The sequence below is a fragment of the Rattus norvegicus genome, chromosome 19, assembly GCF_036323735.1.
Source record: "Rattus norvegicus strain BN/NHsdMcwi chromosome 19, GRCr8, whole genome shotgun sequence".
Lineage (NCBI taxonomy): Eukaryota > Metazoa > Chordata > Mammalia > Rodentia > Muridae > Rattus > Rattus norvegicus.
Window position 1 is genome coordinate 51,691,451 of NC_086037.1, and position 15,558 is coordinate 51,707,008.

Sequence of the window (15,558 nt, forward strand, 5' to 3'; positions counted from 1 at the left end):
TAATAAACCTAGCTCTTTAGTCTTAAAAACATTAGTGGTAGAAATGGAATCAGTGGAATTCAAAAGTAGAATAAGAGGCCAGCAAGATGGCCCAGGAGTAAAAGGTACCTACTACCAAGCCTGCTGGCCTGAGTTCAATCCTTGAGACCCATATGGTCAAGGCAACCACCATCCCACTCTACTGTCCGACTTCCACATGTGCTGTCAGCACACGGGTAGACACACACCACTCAAAACTTTTAAATGCTGACTTCAAAATTTCACAAATAAGGTAAGTTGTCACAGTTGCCTCAATTTGGAGAATTAAGCCATTAGGCCACCCAGATACTACACATGCAGGAGGTTTATTTTCTACTGGAGAAGTCAGAATCTCACACTCTTTAAATTATTCTACAAAATAGAATTGGAAAACAAGTGAAGGGTAACCAAAGCTGCTTGTTCCCTCAAATGCAAGATTGTTGGCTGGCAGGGTTATAAAAAAAAAAAAAAAAGACAAGCACAGAGTACGTACTTACCACTGTGGAACAGAGAACAAAATGGAATGACAGCAGCAGCCCTCTCACCCCATTTATTAAAGAAACAGTAAGAAAAGATACAATGCAGGAAAAACACCAACCATCCTTCACATCAGGCCGAACAAAGCACAGTGATTTCCCCTTTCATCCCTCCACCCCCACCCTAATTCCCCAATTTCCATCCATATCAGTTTAAGTTTTGAGGTTCTTTGATTGGAGTACCAGTGAGGAGGGAGCTAGGTGATCGGAGGAACTTAAATCTGGCCACCGCTAAGTCCCAGAAGAAAGGAGCTGCAGGCCCAGTCAAGCAGAAATGTGGCGGGTCTGTGCCGTGGGTGTCTACCTCCCACACTGTGTTCAAGCCCCCAGGGAAAGGTCTGGCAGTAGAACATGACTAGGTCCAGGGTACCCAGGTCAGAGTTACCGAACCATGGCCCGCTCACCAGTGCAGCATCACTAGACAGCCAGTGAGCCAATTCTCCAGTGGTGAGTGGGGAATTAGGACCTGCAGGCCAATGTATCCCTGAGGAAAAGTCCACGAGAACAATTCAAGAAACTAGTAAGAAACAAGGGGCAGAAAGCTGTGGGACAAAAGCACAGCAGGCTTCCGAAGGCCAGAGATGCTTTTTCTTGAAGCCAGGATCATCCCTATCTGCCATAGTCCGTGTCTCACAAATAAGTTTGCCTTCAGTCAAGAAAAAAGCAGGAAAAAAGAAGGCTCGCTTGAACTTGAGCCCCAGCTGTGTTCTTCAGACGGTAGTTCCGCATCTACTCTTTTACCTAAGAGACAGTCCCAGCTCAGAACCACAGTGCTTAAATAACAAAGTGGCCCTGGAAGAAAAATGCTATTTAAGGGGGTAACATTCCATTTGGGTACATTGCAGCCATTGGACCCCCTGGTCTGGGGAAAGCAGCTGGATTTGAGCCAGGGAGGCTGCCCACCCTAGGAAATGGGACCAAAGTCTTGCCTACAGGGCCATTCATCCTTGGAAAGGAGGCTGGGTTAAGGCCCAGGGTCCCTGTTGGTCTTGCGAAAGGAGCTGGGTTGATACCCACAGGGCCTGCTGGAGAAGAGCCCAGGTGCCCGGCAGCTGACCTGGGGAAAGCAACTTGACCCGGGCCTAACGGACCAGCAGACCTTGGGAAGGCGGCTGGACTTGGACCCTGCAGGCCAGTGGCTCTTGGAAAGTTAGCTGGGTTGGGGCCTAGTGGCCCAGAGGCTCTTGGGAAAACTGCTTGATTTGAGCCCTGGAGGCCAGCAGACCTCTGAAAGGTACCTGGATTTGAGGACAATGTGCCAGAAGACTGAGAGAAGGCAGCTGGGTTCAGCCCTCCTGATCCTGTCCCCCTTGGAAAGACTCCAGCATTTACCCCCATGGGACCACCTGGTCTTGAGAAATGAGCTGAATTAGGACCCATGGGGCCAGGAGCCCTTGACATGGCAGAGGGATTTGGCCCTGAAAGGCCAATTCCTCGAGAGCTAGGACCTGTGTTTGGGCCTATGGGGCCAGGTACTCTTGTCATGGTGGGTGGGTTTGTGCCCATGTTTCCAGAAGCCTGCGAAAAAGAAACTGAATTTGTCCCTAAAAGACCTGCTGCCCTTAGAATGGGGGCAAGATCTAAGCCTTGAGGTCCAGCCATTCTTAAGTTAAGACCAGATCCTGTACCCAAGAGGCCACCTGCTCTGTTGTCCAGATTTGGGCCTGGGCCTAGGCCCCCAGCTCTTGGGTTGGGCCCAAGACCCGGTCCTAAGCCACATGCTCGTGGGTTGGGCCCCAGGCCTGGGCCTGGAAACATACCAGGCCTAGGGGCCGGGTTTGTACCTAAAAAGCTTGATCTCAGATTTGGACTTGGTCCAGGACCCAGGCCCATTGGCCTAGGATTGGGAGGACCAGTCCCAGAGGACAAAACACCTGCCCTCATGTTGGGTCCACATCCAGGGCCCATGGGGCCACCACTTCTAGGGTCAGGACTTGCTCCCAGGAGCCCACCTGCCCTTGGGTTGGCCATAGGACCAGGACCAGGAAGCCCTCCTAATCTGGGATTAGACATAGGTCCTGAGCCTGGAAGAGCTCCTGTTCTAGGGTTTAAACCTGGTCCTGGTCCTGGTCCCAAAAGGCCTCCTGGCCTTGGGAAAGAAGCTGCACCTGTACCAGTGGGATTCATCCCTCTTGGAAAAGAAGTCATGCTTGGGTCACGAGCACCAGCAGGGAAGTGTGCTGGGTTTGACGCCAATGAGCCTGATGGAGTTGGAAAAGGAGCTGGATTCCTTGCAAAGGGAGCCAGGTTCCCACCAAGAGAGCCTGCTGCCATAAGGAAAGGATCTGTGTTCACACCCATCGGGTGGCCTGCGTTCACACCAGGCCCTCCGTCCAGCCGTCCTCGAGGTGGCAATGGAGCACGAGTCCAGGGGGTTGGCCGCTCTCTAGGGAAAATCCGGGGTTCTTTCATACTTTCTTGGGGACGTTGGTGATAATAGGCTTGGGGCGAGTTTTGAAAAGGATCTTGTTTTTGATGAGTGCTGTCACCAAGTACTGGGTGCCAGTCTCTCGACCAAGCTCATCACAGTCCTGCTTCCCAGGAGTGTGTTTGACAAGGACTGCAAAAGGTTTCTCCAGGTGGATGATTTTCCCATACAGGATATGATGCCCCACGATCAGCACAGGGATTCCCTTTGGCAGAACAGAAGGAGATGCCTGAGGTTGAACGCAAGGCCATTCCTTTCAGGTGCCTTTAAAGCTGCTCTTGGCAGCAATGCTGGCACCTCCAGTCCCTGGTCTGGCTCTATCACTGTTACAAACCACACTGGCAATCAATCCACCCTCGTGCCCTTTTCATTCTTTGTAGCCCCACGGAAAGAGCATTTCTACTCTTAGGACTCTTGCAGATTCCCAAAGACTCCATTTCTCTGCTTTTCCAGAAGTTGGGGGACAGCAAGCAGATAGCTCTACAGACTGGCTAAACCTTGAGTAACAAACCTGAGGACAGTCCTCATGCTGGGTCCTGGGAGCACCACCTTGGTGTAGCTTGCTTTACTGAGGCATAAGGCAGGGAAAGAAAAGCCCCCTCACCTCAGTGGTGTAATGTAGGTCTCCCAGGAGGTTTCCAGCTAATCCGGTGCTGTAGCGAGCCTCGATCTCCCCCTGTAGCTCCATCAGCACCCATTCTGCCAGGCCTTCAGCCCCCGTACTGCAAGCAAAGGGCTGGCGGTTACAATATTTTTGAGCGGTGAAGGATGAGTAGTGTCCTGCACCTACACCACCATTAGGAGCCCAAAGGAACGCTGCTAAATACAAGTTCTTGGGAAACTGGGCAGTACTGGGAACTGAAATACAGGTCTTAATGCAAGTAGTATTTATATAAGATGTACCTGAGGACCCTAATTCCTCCAGAAAAGTATAAAACCAGTATAGCCCTTAACACTCAAGCTAAGTAAAATCTTAAAATGTACTCACCTGGAAATAACAATTTGCACCATGAGCCTTCCTTCTTTAAAAAAGCAACTGAAAAACTAGAGGAAAGAAAAGAAAAAAAAAAAAAACCTTTTAGGACAGCAATAATTATAGCCAGTATTTATCACTTAATTGTGCAATAGGCACTTCCCCCTTTGAGACAGGATCTCTAGGGCAAGCTGTCCCTGAACTCTCCATGTAGCTGAGGATGGCTTTGAACTTCTGATTCTCCTGCCTCTAACCCCAGCTTAAGTGTTGCTAGGCACTCAACCCAGGGATTTACAAATGCCAGGCCAGCATTCTGCCAACTGAGTTTTATAGTCCCAGCCCAACGTGTGGCAGGAACTTTGAATTCCACGTGCTTTTAAACATGTTACTCTGTTGCCCTTGCAATGCCAAAAGGGCTAGGCGTTCTTGCTGATTCTGAACACATAGATTACAGCTGTTAATGACAATCATTGAACTGGTGACCCACTCAGGTGTATCACAACAAACGTAAGGCAAGTTTTTTTTCTTTCTTCTTTTTTTTTTTTTTTTTTTTTTGAGACAGTGTTTCACTATGCAACTCTGGCTATCCTGGAACTGTGTAGACCAGACTAGTCTTGAACTCACAGAGATCCATCTGCCTCTGCCTCTGAGTTGCAGGCTTAAAGGCTTGTGCCACATGGCCAATATTAAACTGATTTCTAATGTGACTCTCAGCTGCAGACTAACTACACCATCACATTATACAACAGTGCCACCAGGTGGCAATTTGGAGCACCCTAAAAGCCTGCTACTAGCCGGCTTCATTTGCCCTTCATCTACTACTCAGGGACTGGATTAGGGAACCAAAGTTACAGTTTCTGGTTGTCTTTAGAACAAGACAATATATAGTGTTACCAGCCATGGTACAAAAAAAGTCAACAGGTTCTATAATTGTACTCAAACTCAGTAAAAATACTAATCAGGATTTTTTTTCTTTTTCTGTTTAAGCCATAACCAAGGCTTGCCTGGGACTTGGTATAGTATATTCTATTTTTTTTTTCTTTTCTTTTTTTCGGAGCTGGGGACCGAACCCAGGGCCTTGCGCTCGCTAGGCAAGCGCTCTACCGCTGAGCTAAATCCCCAACCCGGTATAGTATATTCTTAGTCCAGCCTCTAGAGAACCAGGACTACAGCTGGCAGCACCATGCCACTTGATGAGTTTCTTTACTGGTTCTTGTCACTCTGGACCTCCAGTAGGCTTGTGTCATGACTGAACCTCTTTCCAGAGCACCAAACACACTACACAGGGTCAGCAGCATGTTTACTATGGACTACATGCTATGCACATGTGTGCACAGCAACTCTGATAATAACCAATTATCCCATTTTGCAGTTGAAGCTACCGGGTCACATACAAATGATTTTTCATGTGTTCATATGTGGTACACACTAAAGCAGAGTACAGAGAGACAAGACAGGAAACTGGGCCATCTAGTTACTTAAAAGTCACTACTTAAGTTTCCCTTCGCAAAGGACAAAACCAGCTACCAGCAAAAATGAAAAAGAATCACGAGACCACACAGCCAGTGACATGTGTAAGAACTGTTTACAGCAGCACAAGGGCACCAAGACTAGAATAAGCGAATCTCTGTGCCCAAAGAGGTTATGGCCCCACCGAGAAAAGGCAATACAGCAAAAGACAAAGATCTTTGTGCAGATAACAAACAAGACCATTCGAAGAACTTAAGCTAAGCATTCTGGGACAAGGTTCATCTTTGACTGACTACTGGATCAAAGGCAGTGGCACTGAGTCCTCCTTCTGAGCACTTCCGAAGTGAAACAATCCAAATTCAGAAGGCTGAAGTTCAGATTCCAGCTTGTAAAGTGGAAAGCAGGTATGATTCTGCTCAGGTCACTAAAGGACTAGGGGCTAACACCTAAACGACGACTCACTGGTGCCCTGATAACTATAACTCATGCAAGACTTTAGACTCCTATTGAGAACAGCTAATTTTTTTAGATTGGGAAGTAAGCAATTGTGCATTTGATAGTCTATCTTTAGTTATAATTCATAAAGTATGCAATGTACAGATTGCAAACGGCCAATGCTGCACAGACCAAGTTCTCTCAAACAAGCTTTTGCTGACTGATGTTCGCAAACAAGCAGTGTATGATGATGAGTGTAAGCTGCAAAAACCAAGGTTGTCTAAAAAAAGCAAGAGAGAATTCACACCCGTGAACATCATATTCTAAGCATAGGGAAGAAGATAAAACCTGCTTCCTGGGTCCAGGGAGATGGTTCAGCCATGCAAGCATGAGCACCTGAGTTCAAATCCCCAGTGCCCATGAAGACACAAAACATACAACATTAGCATCTGCAACTGCAGTGGCCTTCTGAGACAGGAGGCAGACAAAGAAAAACCCTCGAAAGCCTGAAGGTATGCAGTGGAGGCACCAAGACACTGTCTCAAGGCAGAAGGCCCGATACCTAATGTCCTCCATATTCAGACAGGCATATATGCTATACACACATACCAAAATACTACACTTCCTGAAAACTAATTTCAATTTGTGTGTGTGTTTATCCACAGGAAATAGAGACAGTGTGGCTGCCAAGTTTTCTCATTGCATTCTCTGCTTCCTGGACAGACTCCTATCAGAATAAGAAAAGCAGATACCTGGGGTTGGGGGATTTAGCTCAGTGGTAGAGCGCTTGCCTAGCAAGTGCAAGGCCCTGAGTTCAGTCCCCAGCTCCGGAAAAAAAAGAAAAGAAAAGAAAAGAAAAAAAAAAAAAGAAAGAAAAAAAGAAAGAAAAGCAGATACCTGACCTGAGCCAGGTAGCACTTGCAAACCTACCCATGCGTGTTCAATTGAAAACATCTTTATATGCAGATGCAGGAAGCCTTGCCTGAGTTATTTCTATTGATACTGGCAAACATCTAGCAATGCCTTGGAAAACAGTAATTTCGTGGCTTACAGCCTAGCCATTCTGTTGCTACACCCCATCAACCCTATAAAATTTGTTTTATGCTAAAGCAAATTAGGTGGTTTACATGTGTATAAAAAGAAATGTAAGCTCTGTGTGACAGTCTAGCTTAGAGACACCTGTATATTGATATATTTATGTAATCTGTGTATATGAGGGTGTGTGTGTGTGTGTGTGTGTGTGTGTGTGTGTGTGTGTGTGGAACACTGGTGAGTGTTAAGTTCTCTTTAGTAAACCTTAAATTCTACTTTCAGGGCTTGAGATTTCCTGTAGCATCTAAAACCTATTACTCCTTTTCTTGCTCCTTGAGGTCAGCAGACAACTGTCCACAGGGCTGAATTAAGTACTGATTTGAGGACACAACTGACAGAGCTGACAGAGTATTACCATGTGTCCCAGGTTAGCATACTGCTTACTCAAAAGGTCTGAAAAGTCAGTGTGGGGTTATGCACCTGTAATCCCAGCCCTTCAGGTTGAGGCACAGTGATATCCTGTCTCTAACAACAAAGGCGGATGAGGGATCTAAACTGCACTTATCTCCTTATCAACAGGTAGGGAAAAAAAAAACTGAAAAAGAAGTGAAGCCTAGTATAAACAGAGCACCTCCAATCTGAAAATATGATATACTTCTAAATAGAAAAAATTAAAACATATTAGGCCACTAGTATCAAGTTTCAAGATTTCTCAGTTCTTGGTTTTGTTTTTTTTTTTTCCATTTTTAGGGATGCTCATCTGCTAAGTCTATGCAAATATTCTAATATCTGAAGCACTTCTTTTGTGAATTTTGAATGTAGTTTAAACTGTAACAAGCCCAATTCTGTTAGTAATAACAAAGAACAAAAATATTACAAAGAAAATTCTCTGTATGGCATCAATTTCTGAGTCTTCCGTCTCACTCCATGCTCACACTGAGACAACCAGTTTCTAGGACTGTCTAAGATTTGGCTTGTTTAGAAAGCAGTACAGTGTTAACTCATCTCAATACTTTTGGACGCTTACTGTGAAGCGAGATGCAGCCTTAGGTTCCACTGTGTGGTCCTCATAGCAGTCCTCCTCATACAGAACTTCTCTGAGATCCACCTACCTTGCAATTGGCCTCACTCTCCTACACAACTGAAAGCAGCCTTGTACATTGCAATGGAAACAGCTAACAATCCAATGGATGCATCAGAGCAGCTAATAAGCCTCACCTTACCCATGCTTAGAAGTCAAATTCAATGCCACCTCCAGGATTCAAAATTATACCCTAAATCCTCTGCTCCTCAGAGAGGAAGCAGCAGCCCTGAGGACTGAGGACTTTCTTGCCACGGATTCACTTTAATCTCTGACCAAATTCAGTTCTCATCCTCTGCTCTCTAAATCATTACATGTTAAAGGATTACTAATGTCTTAGAGAACAGCCTGATCAATGAACCTCATTATAGTAACTTCCCAAGATAAAATGTGGATAAGTATGGCATGTGCCTAGCCATACAAACAGAAAAGCAAACAACTGAGATTCAATGATTTAAATCTAGTGACAAAATCTGCAACAAGTAAGTGTCTTATAAATGTCCATTTTATTTGCCTTGTCTACAGATTGAGTTCCAGGACTGCCATAAATATACAGAGAAACCCTGTCTCAAAAAAAAAAAAAATCCATTATAATGTAAACATTCTGTGCTGTCTACAGGGGCTAAACCAGTGAACAAGACAGACACCACCTCTACCAGTATTTTTGATTTTTCTCTGTTTGAAAGGGAATGTTCTAATTCTTCAAAACTGTACTTTAAAATCTTTAAAACGTAGGGTAAAATGGCTTAACCATTTCAAAGTAAAAAGAGTTAAATGTTTCTTAGAATATGTCAAGTAGGGGTTGGTGATTTAGCTCAGTGGCAGAGCGCTTGCCTAGCAAGCGCAAGGCCCTGGGTTCAGTCCCCAGCTCCAAAAAAAAAAAAAGAAAAAAAAAATATGTCAAGTAGAACATCACTAACACCACATTGCTAACTACTGTGAATGTTTACAATGGAGAAAACAGCCTATAAAAACAGTAGGTCATCAAGATCAATTCTATACAACTGGAGAACAATTCGGTGCTTTAGTCAGGATTTACCAAAATGTTTCAGGGCTTAAACTCTGGAAAGTCATTTCTCTAAATATGACAACTATTTCTCTATGTGCTTTTCTAGCAAACGAACAATCTCGGGAGTTTTATATATGTCTGAATACAAATCATTTTTATTACCAGTGTCATGGTGGTTGTGTGACTGGAGGGGATGTTTGAGCCTAATTTTCTAAGGAGACCTTGTCTCTTAATAGGGTTGTTACTAAGTCTAAACTACTTTAAATGAGACACTTGCTCCCCTACAAAAAGGGGCCGTGGAGGGAAGATGGAATTGAATGCTTCCGAACTTTTCATCAGTGAAGAATGTTTTCAAAACGTGTTTAGATACTATGCATACACGTGGTATGCTCCCATCGCGTGGCAGGATTCCTCCATTGGAGGGAATCAGTTACTGTTACTTGTTATTTGTAGACAATGGGTAGAAAAGATGGCTTCGGTCGATTTGAGTTACTCCGGTTTTCTCCATCTTCTGCTACTCTGCTACTCTGCCACCCCATCTCAACCTTTCCTCCTCTTCCTGCCATCATAGCCGCCTCCTCCGCCTCCTCCTCCTCCCCACCCCCCAACCCTTTCGGGCGGCGCGGCAGTTGTGGGGGAGGTCCCCTCCTTGCCGGATTCTTCCATTTCTTCTATCTCCTCCACCCCGTCCCCCACCTCCCATTCTTTCAACCAGAAGGACTCTTAACTCCCTTTTCCCCATTTCTCCAACTCCCTTCAAACTATCCCAAACTACTACTGGAACCGTTTTTACCAAAGTGTTTAACCCTCTAACTCCCTAAGAAACGATCCGTCCCCACTTCACTCTTAATTAAACTGCTTTTCTCCACGGCCCCCACCGGTCTTCATATCCCTCACCCTTCTCCCAAAGATTCCCCTTCCAACTATCTTCCTCTACCGCTCAATACTATCCAAAATCCTTCCCGGTCCCGCTTCTCTAAGACACACCACCCTCCTCAACTCTAGGATTCACTCCCCCCAAAAGCACCCGAGTTCACTTTGCAAGCAGCCTCCAAATAAAAGTCTCCCAGAAGCTTCTTCCTCCCCACTACCATGATTTAAAATAAATGTCCCCTGAAACAAGCCTAACATTTCTGTCAGTTCCGCCCCAAACCCCTTTTGAGCCCCCTGCTGCCATTCCCGCTACTTTCTGGGTTCCAAGTCCACTCAACTCCAGCAGGCCTTCCGACCGGGGACTGAGCCCCTTTCCCCCCCGCACATACCTCGAGGATCCGGCCCGCGCCGCCCCCTGCTCCTTCCTCCGCCCGCGTTCCGCCAGCCTTTCCGCCCTTCTCCTACTCCACCCAGCTCCCTCGCTCCCTTCCTTCCGTCCTTGCACCGCTCTCGGTCCCCAAGCTTCCCCGGCTCGCGGCGGGCTAGCCTTGGCCCTCGCGGCCCTCACGCTTCCTTGCCCAGCATGCGCCCCTCCCCCGCCCGCTCCCCGCCCCTCCGCTCGCCATTCTTCTCCGGGAGCCGCGCGCCCCGCCCGGCCCCGGCTGCCTAGCTGGCCGATCTTTCGCGCTCTCCACACCGTCCCCACCTCCGACCTCGTTCCCCGCGGCCTCCCTCGCCCCCCGCCCGCTGCCTGACCTGCAATGGCGGCCGCCGAGCGCGGCGCCGCGCGGCCAACGGGCGACAACCGAACCTCCCGCCGCCGTCGCCGCCGCCGCGAGCATTGCCTGCGCACTTCCGGCCTCGCGCCGCCTAGTACTTCCGGGACGGAGCTATAGAGTGCGCACGCGCGCACGTGGGACCGGGGCGGAGAGAGGCGAGGTCCCGGGTAGCGAGTGCCTGGCGGTAGGTGAGTTCGGGGAGAATCCCCGGGGGTAGCTGAAACAGTGAGTTCGGAAGGGGTGCAGTTCACCCGGAGTCGGGGGCCCGCGGACCTTGTTAGATGCTCGGTTCTGAGGCCGAGTGGAAGCTAACTCCGTGAACCTGGGAGAGAGCAGGACTGGCGGACACCTCGCGCTCTTCAGTCCCTCTTCAGAACGTGCCCGCTCTGCATGTGGCTCCCTTGAGGGTAGACGAGTGAGGGGCGAACAAGTTCCACTCCCAGTAGGTGTGTGTCAGGTAGCTGCTAGATCAGGCAAGCTGGGAGAGACCACCAAGTTCTGTCGCTGCCCACTCGTGCTCTGGGTTTCCCCTCCCCCATCAGCCCCTTGTCACTGTCTTAGAGTGGGTCTGTGATTTGCGTACTCAGTAATGTTGAGGAGAGAAGTTATTGGTAAAATGCTGATTTTTCAAACTCTCTTACTCCAAGAGGTTAGAAAGATGGGGGAATGGAGTTGGCCTTTGGGGGCATTAAGTTGCAGAAGCTTCTCTACTGAGTTTCTGGAGACTGACTGGAGTCTTGCTGGGTCACAACAGCATAATTAGAAATGAACTTAAGTGAGAGATCATGAAACTTCCCATCCAACAGCGATGATAATAAATTGAATGCATAGGAGATTCTCTGCTTAATATTTAACAATGACTCTTTTTGTCCCTTCAGGAATGGGTGAATTTAAAGTCCATCGAGTTCGTTTCTTTAATTACGTTCCATCAGGCATCCGATGTGTGGCTTACAATAACCAGTCAAACAGATTGGCTGTTTCACGAACAGATGGCACGGTGGAAATTTATAATTTGTCTGCAAACTATTTTCAGGAGAAAGTAAGTCTTTGGGGAGCCTGGTGTGTTACTCCTGATGTTAATTTTCTTAACTTCAATTCTACAACTTACATGTCCTATCTCAGATCAAGTGACTCTTCCTGCTGTGGAATTACTTAGAACTTCTATAGCATATCTGAGATCCCTTGATTTGTGAGAGCAGCCCAGGGGTTTGATATATCTAAAGTTGATCCTGCCTAGGAATTCTGTGTCACTATATGCCATTTGAGGACTGAAGTTTGCTGGATCTTTTGGCCACTACAAGAAAGAAAAAAAAAATGTTGAGAAAATTGTGATTCTGGAAAAATGACATTTCTTGCTGAAGGCATGCGTTCCACTGATAATGGAAAGTTTTCAAACATTGTTATGTCAGAAAATTTTACTAACATGGCAGCAGGCAGACTGTCTCCAAGAATGTAGACTTATTTGTCTATTGGGGAATAGACAATAGACTCCTATTCTTTTAATTACATGAAATGTCTTTTGGGTACACATTTTGGGTTTGTTCATTTTTTGTGTACCAGTATTTTGCCTACATGCATGTATGTACACTTCAGGTGTGCCTAATGCCCTTGGTGTTTAGGAGAGGGCATTAGATCCCCTAGAATTGGATTTAGAAGTGGTTAGGTGCTGGGAACTCTTCACAGGAACAATAGGTGCTCTTAACTGTTGAGCCATCTCTCCAACTCCAAAGACTTTCTCCTCAAGAACACTGGTTACTAATTTTTTCAGGTGCAACATGCAATTCAATTCAAAAGAGAAGTGATGGGTGGATGAGTATTCAGTGCCCAGCAGTCTGTGGCCAGACATTTAGGCATCTGTAAATGTTTCCAGGAGTGAGTGTCAAGTACTGGTATTGAAATAAATGTTAGAGTTTTTACATTTGTGGAGAAAGCTCTGTAAACAGACAGTTTCACCCCAGTATAATAAAAGCTGGGAGAAGTACGCTTGACATATGATAGCCTTAGGGATTCTGTATAGCGTTGGCTTACTGAAGAACTAATGTGTGTAGAAGAGTTTCAAGTCCTTGCCCCACGACAAATTGGTCACTGCTACAAACACCACAAACATGCTTGGGTGCACACTGTTGCGTGGTGTGACTTTTTGGTTTGTCATTTATAACTGCTAAACTTGCATAATTTGTATTTTTGCTTAATGCCTCTTTTCGATGCTAAACTTCAAATTCTGTAAGATCAGGGACTACATCAGCAATGTCTGTGACCGTCCTGGCTCTATGTCTAGTACAGAGCCACTGCTAAGTTAATGTTCGGGGACTAAATTCTCCATTTCTTCCCTATCCTTCCTATTTTTAACAGCTAACTAATTCAGTCTGAGCTTCTGTTTTCTCCAAGTCTCCTTCCCTATTTTTTAAATTACTAACCTCTGGCAGAGTGAGATGGCTCAGTGAGTAAAGGTTGCTTCCACGCCTGAAGACGGGAGTTTGCTCTCTGTAGCCCACATGGTGGAAGAAGAGACCAACTCCTGCCTGTTGCTCCCTGGTCTTCATGTGCACTGAGTAAATAAATGGAACGAAAATGTAAGGATTGCTGGCCTTAGTCACATCACTCTCAGAGCAAGACAACCCTTAGTCAGAATAAAAAGGTGAGGAGTGAAGAGAGCGTCCCCGGCATTCCGTTGACTTAGGGTTTTCAGGCAAGCCACTTTACTCTTCTCCCTCTTGGCCTTGCAAGTTCTGATAGGAAGCATTATTTGTGTCAAGCAGACATAAAATTAAAATGCCATGATATATAGGAAAATATCGAATGCCCAGAAAGTACTTGTAATCTGAGATTGTAGCCAGGTAGGTCTGGTAGTGGTACACACCTTTAATTCCAGAAGCCAGAAGCAAGGGTATCTCTGAGTTCTGGACCAGCCTAGTCTACATGAAGAGTTCTGTATAGGACAGCGAGGTCTACATAGTATGAGGCCCTGCCTCAAAAGGAAAGAAAAGAAAGAAAGAAAAAAAAGGAACCTGAGTCCTGAACAAAAAGCTGGAGTGGACCGAATTGTTTTTTAAGCAACTGTTTCCAGGAGAAATGGGCACAGATTGAGGTAGATGTAAAGGATGCATAACACTGGCATTTAGCACGTATGCAGTCATGCATTACTTGATGGAGGTCTGTTTGGAGAAATGTATGGTAGTTGATTGCTAGAGAGTTGGCAAAACCTACCATTATGTAGCCTTATTCCTAAGCTGCAGACACCTAAAACTAGTTGCTGTTGGAATCCTGTGGGCAGTTGTAACATAGTAGAAAATATTTGTGGGGAAAACAAAGCAGCTCCAGGTGGTTTATTCTTGGCATATTTTAACACGGCAGAATTTGGTGAAAACCTTCTGGTGAGTTTTAACTGGATCCCAAGTTTACCAAAGCATACATACTTTGAGGAACAAAGTCAGCTAGATACAGACTACACTGAAACTCTTTGTAAAATTCCTAAAGATGGGTTCCCTAGGTGTACTGGGAACAACACGCTTTAAGATGAGTCTAGGAGAGGATCGGGTGCTGAAAAAGTCTAGCCACTCAGCACAGAAGTTTGAGTGTGAGATCAGAGCAAGTTACAGGACTGTTTTGAAACAGAGAAACTGTCTCAAAAAACAAAAAATTTTTAGATATTTCATATCCAACTGGATACTAACCCAATTTTTTTATGCATGGGAACTCACCACAGCCCACCCTGCCTCTGCTTCCTGAGTACTAGGATTAGAGTTATATAAGCCACCACACCTGGCTGAGTCAATCTTGAATATCCTAATTCTTAAATTCTAGTTGAAGAGCTTCTGCTGAATTAGTCCTAGTTTAAAAGCAAGAGAAATGTAAAACCTATGTAATTTTAAGTAACTAATATTGAAACTGAAAGAGATAAAACTGTCTAATGGACACAAATGTTTAATAGTGACAAAATGCTAGTTATTCTTGAGGAAATACTTTCCAGGTGCTGGTGACTGAAGAACTCATAGCAAGTTAGCAAGTATGATTCTTTGTGGTTTTGAATTCATGGCAGGTTGAGAAATGACGATGGTGCTTCTGTAGTTTTTCCCAGGTCATGAGTCTCGGGGTACCGAAGCCCTGTGTTGGGCAGAAGGACAGCGGCTCTTTAGTGCCGGACTGAATGGAGAAATTCTTGAGTATGACCTACAGGCACTAAACATCAAGTACACTTTGGATGCCTTTGGAGGACCGATTTGGAGTATGACCGCCAGCCCCAGTGGCTCTCAACTTTTGGTCAGTATGCAACTATTGATAACTCAAAATAGATGAGTTATGGTCACTCAAACTTCTTTACCCATGTTTGCGTTATGTAACACAGAAACTACGTGTACTAGGAATCAGAATACATAAGGTTGGAATTGGCACTGAAGCTTAAAAATTCTTGGAGGTGGGCTGGAGAGATGGCTCAGCAGTTAAAAGCATTTCTGCCCTTCACCCGATCTGGGTTTGATCCCAGTACCCACATGGTGGCTCTCTACAGTCTCACTCTAGTCCAAGGGCTCTGACACCCTCCTCTTGCCGCCCTGGGCACTGCTCAGTCACTTTGCCTTTATGCTACTAGCGTGGACCGTGGTTGTTCATTTGTGAATGTTCGGGTTAAATCATTTCAGCATTTCCTAAACTTCTTTGGAACCAAAAAACTGATTTTTTTTTGTACTATGTTTTATGTATTAATAGTAACTTCTGTTTCAGAAATATGGGGTGCTCAATCCTTCTATAAATCCACTACACTCACATATATATCCATGTTTGTAAAATTATACTTTTGGTATTGTGTGTGGGGCCTTGGGGCATGTATGCCACAGAAGTGGTTGTGACCGTCAGAGGCAGCAGCACGTATGAGTTGGTTCTCTCCTGCCACCATGTGGGTCTTTAGGATCAAGCTCAAATTGCCAGG

The 15,558-nt window shown here is 45.8% G+C and overlaps 3 protein-coding genes across 5 annotated transcripts in view; 1 reads left to right on the forward strand and 2 right to left on the reverse strand.

Moving 5' to 3' along the window:
* Positions 1 to 325: 325 nt before the first annotated feature.
* Positions 326 to 10,626, reverse strand: Chtf8 (chromosome transmission fidelity factor 8). The gene is made up of 4 exons (NM_001194951.1): positions 10,612 to 10,626; positions 3,971 to 4,026; positions 3,587 to 3,704; positions 326 to 3,187 (listed from the first exon to the last, which is right to left on the reverse strand). The coding sequence occupies exons 2-4, from the start codon at positions 3,991 to 3,993 to the stop codon at positions 2,963 to 2,965; spliced, it is 366 nt and encodes a 121-aa protein (NP_001181880.1). The 5' UTR covers positions 3,994 to 4,026; positions 10,612 to 10,626; the 3' UTR covers positions 326 to 2,962.
* Positions 555 to 10,626, reverse strand: Derpc (DERPC proline and glycine rich nuclear protein). The gene is made up of 4 exons (NM_001378380.1): positions 10,612 to 10,626; positions 3,971 to 4,026; positions 3,587 to 3,704; positions 555 to 3,187 (listed from the first exon to the last, which is right to left on the reverse strand). Exon 4 carries the CDS (start codon positions 2,964 to 2,966, stop codon positions 1,365 to 1,367), a length of 1,602 nt encoding a protein of 533 aa, NP_001365309.1. The 5' UTR covers positions 2,967 to 3,187; positions 3,587 to 3,704; positions 3,971 to 4,026; positions 10,612 to 10,626; the 3' UTR covers positions 555 to 1,364.
* Positions 4,987 to 15,558, forward strand: part of Utp4 (UTP4 small subunit processome component) — a 33,887-nt gene continuing 23,315 nt past the window's right edge. The window contains exons 1-3 of one of the 3 annotated variants that reach the window (XM_006255563.5): positions 4,987 to 11,080; positions 11,513 to 11,673; positions 14,703 to 14,894. In XM_006255563.5, the coding sequence (XP_006255625.1) occupies positions 11,515 to 11,673; positions 14,703 to 14,894 (351 nt within the window). In that variant the 5' untranslated portion in view covers positions 4,987 to 11,080; positions 11,513 to 11,514. The remainder of the gene's footprint in view (positions 11,081 to 11,512; positions 11,674 to 14,702; positions 14,895 to 15,558) is intronic. The other 2 variants (XM_006255562.3, NM_001009640.1) reach the window with 2 other exon arrangements.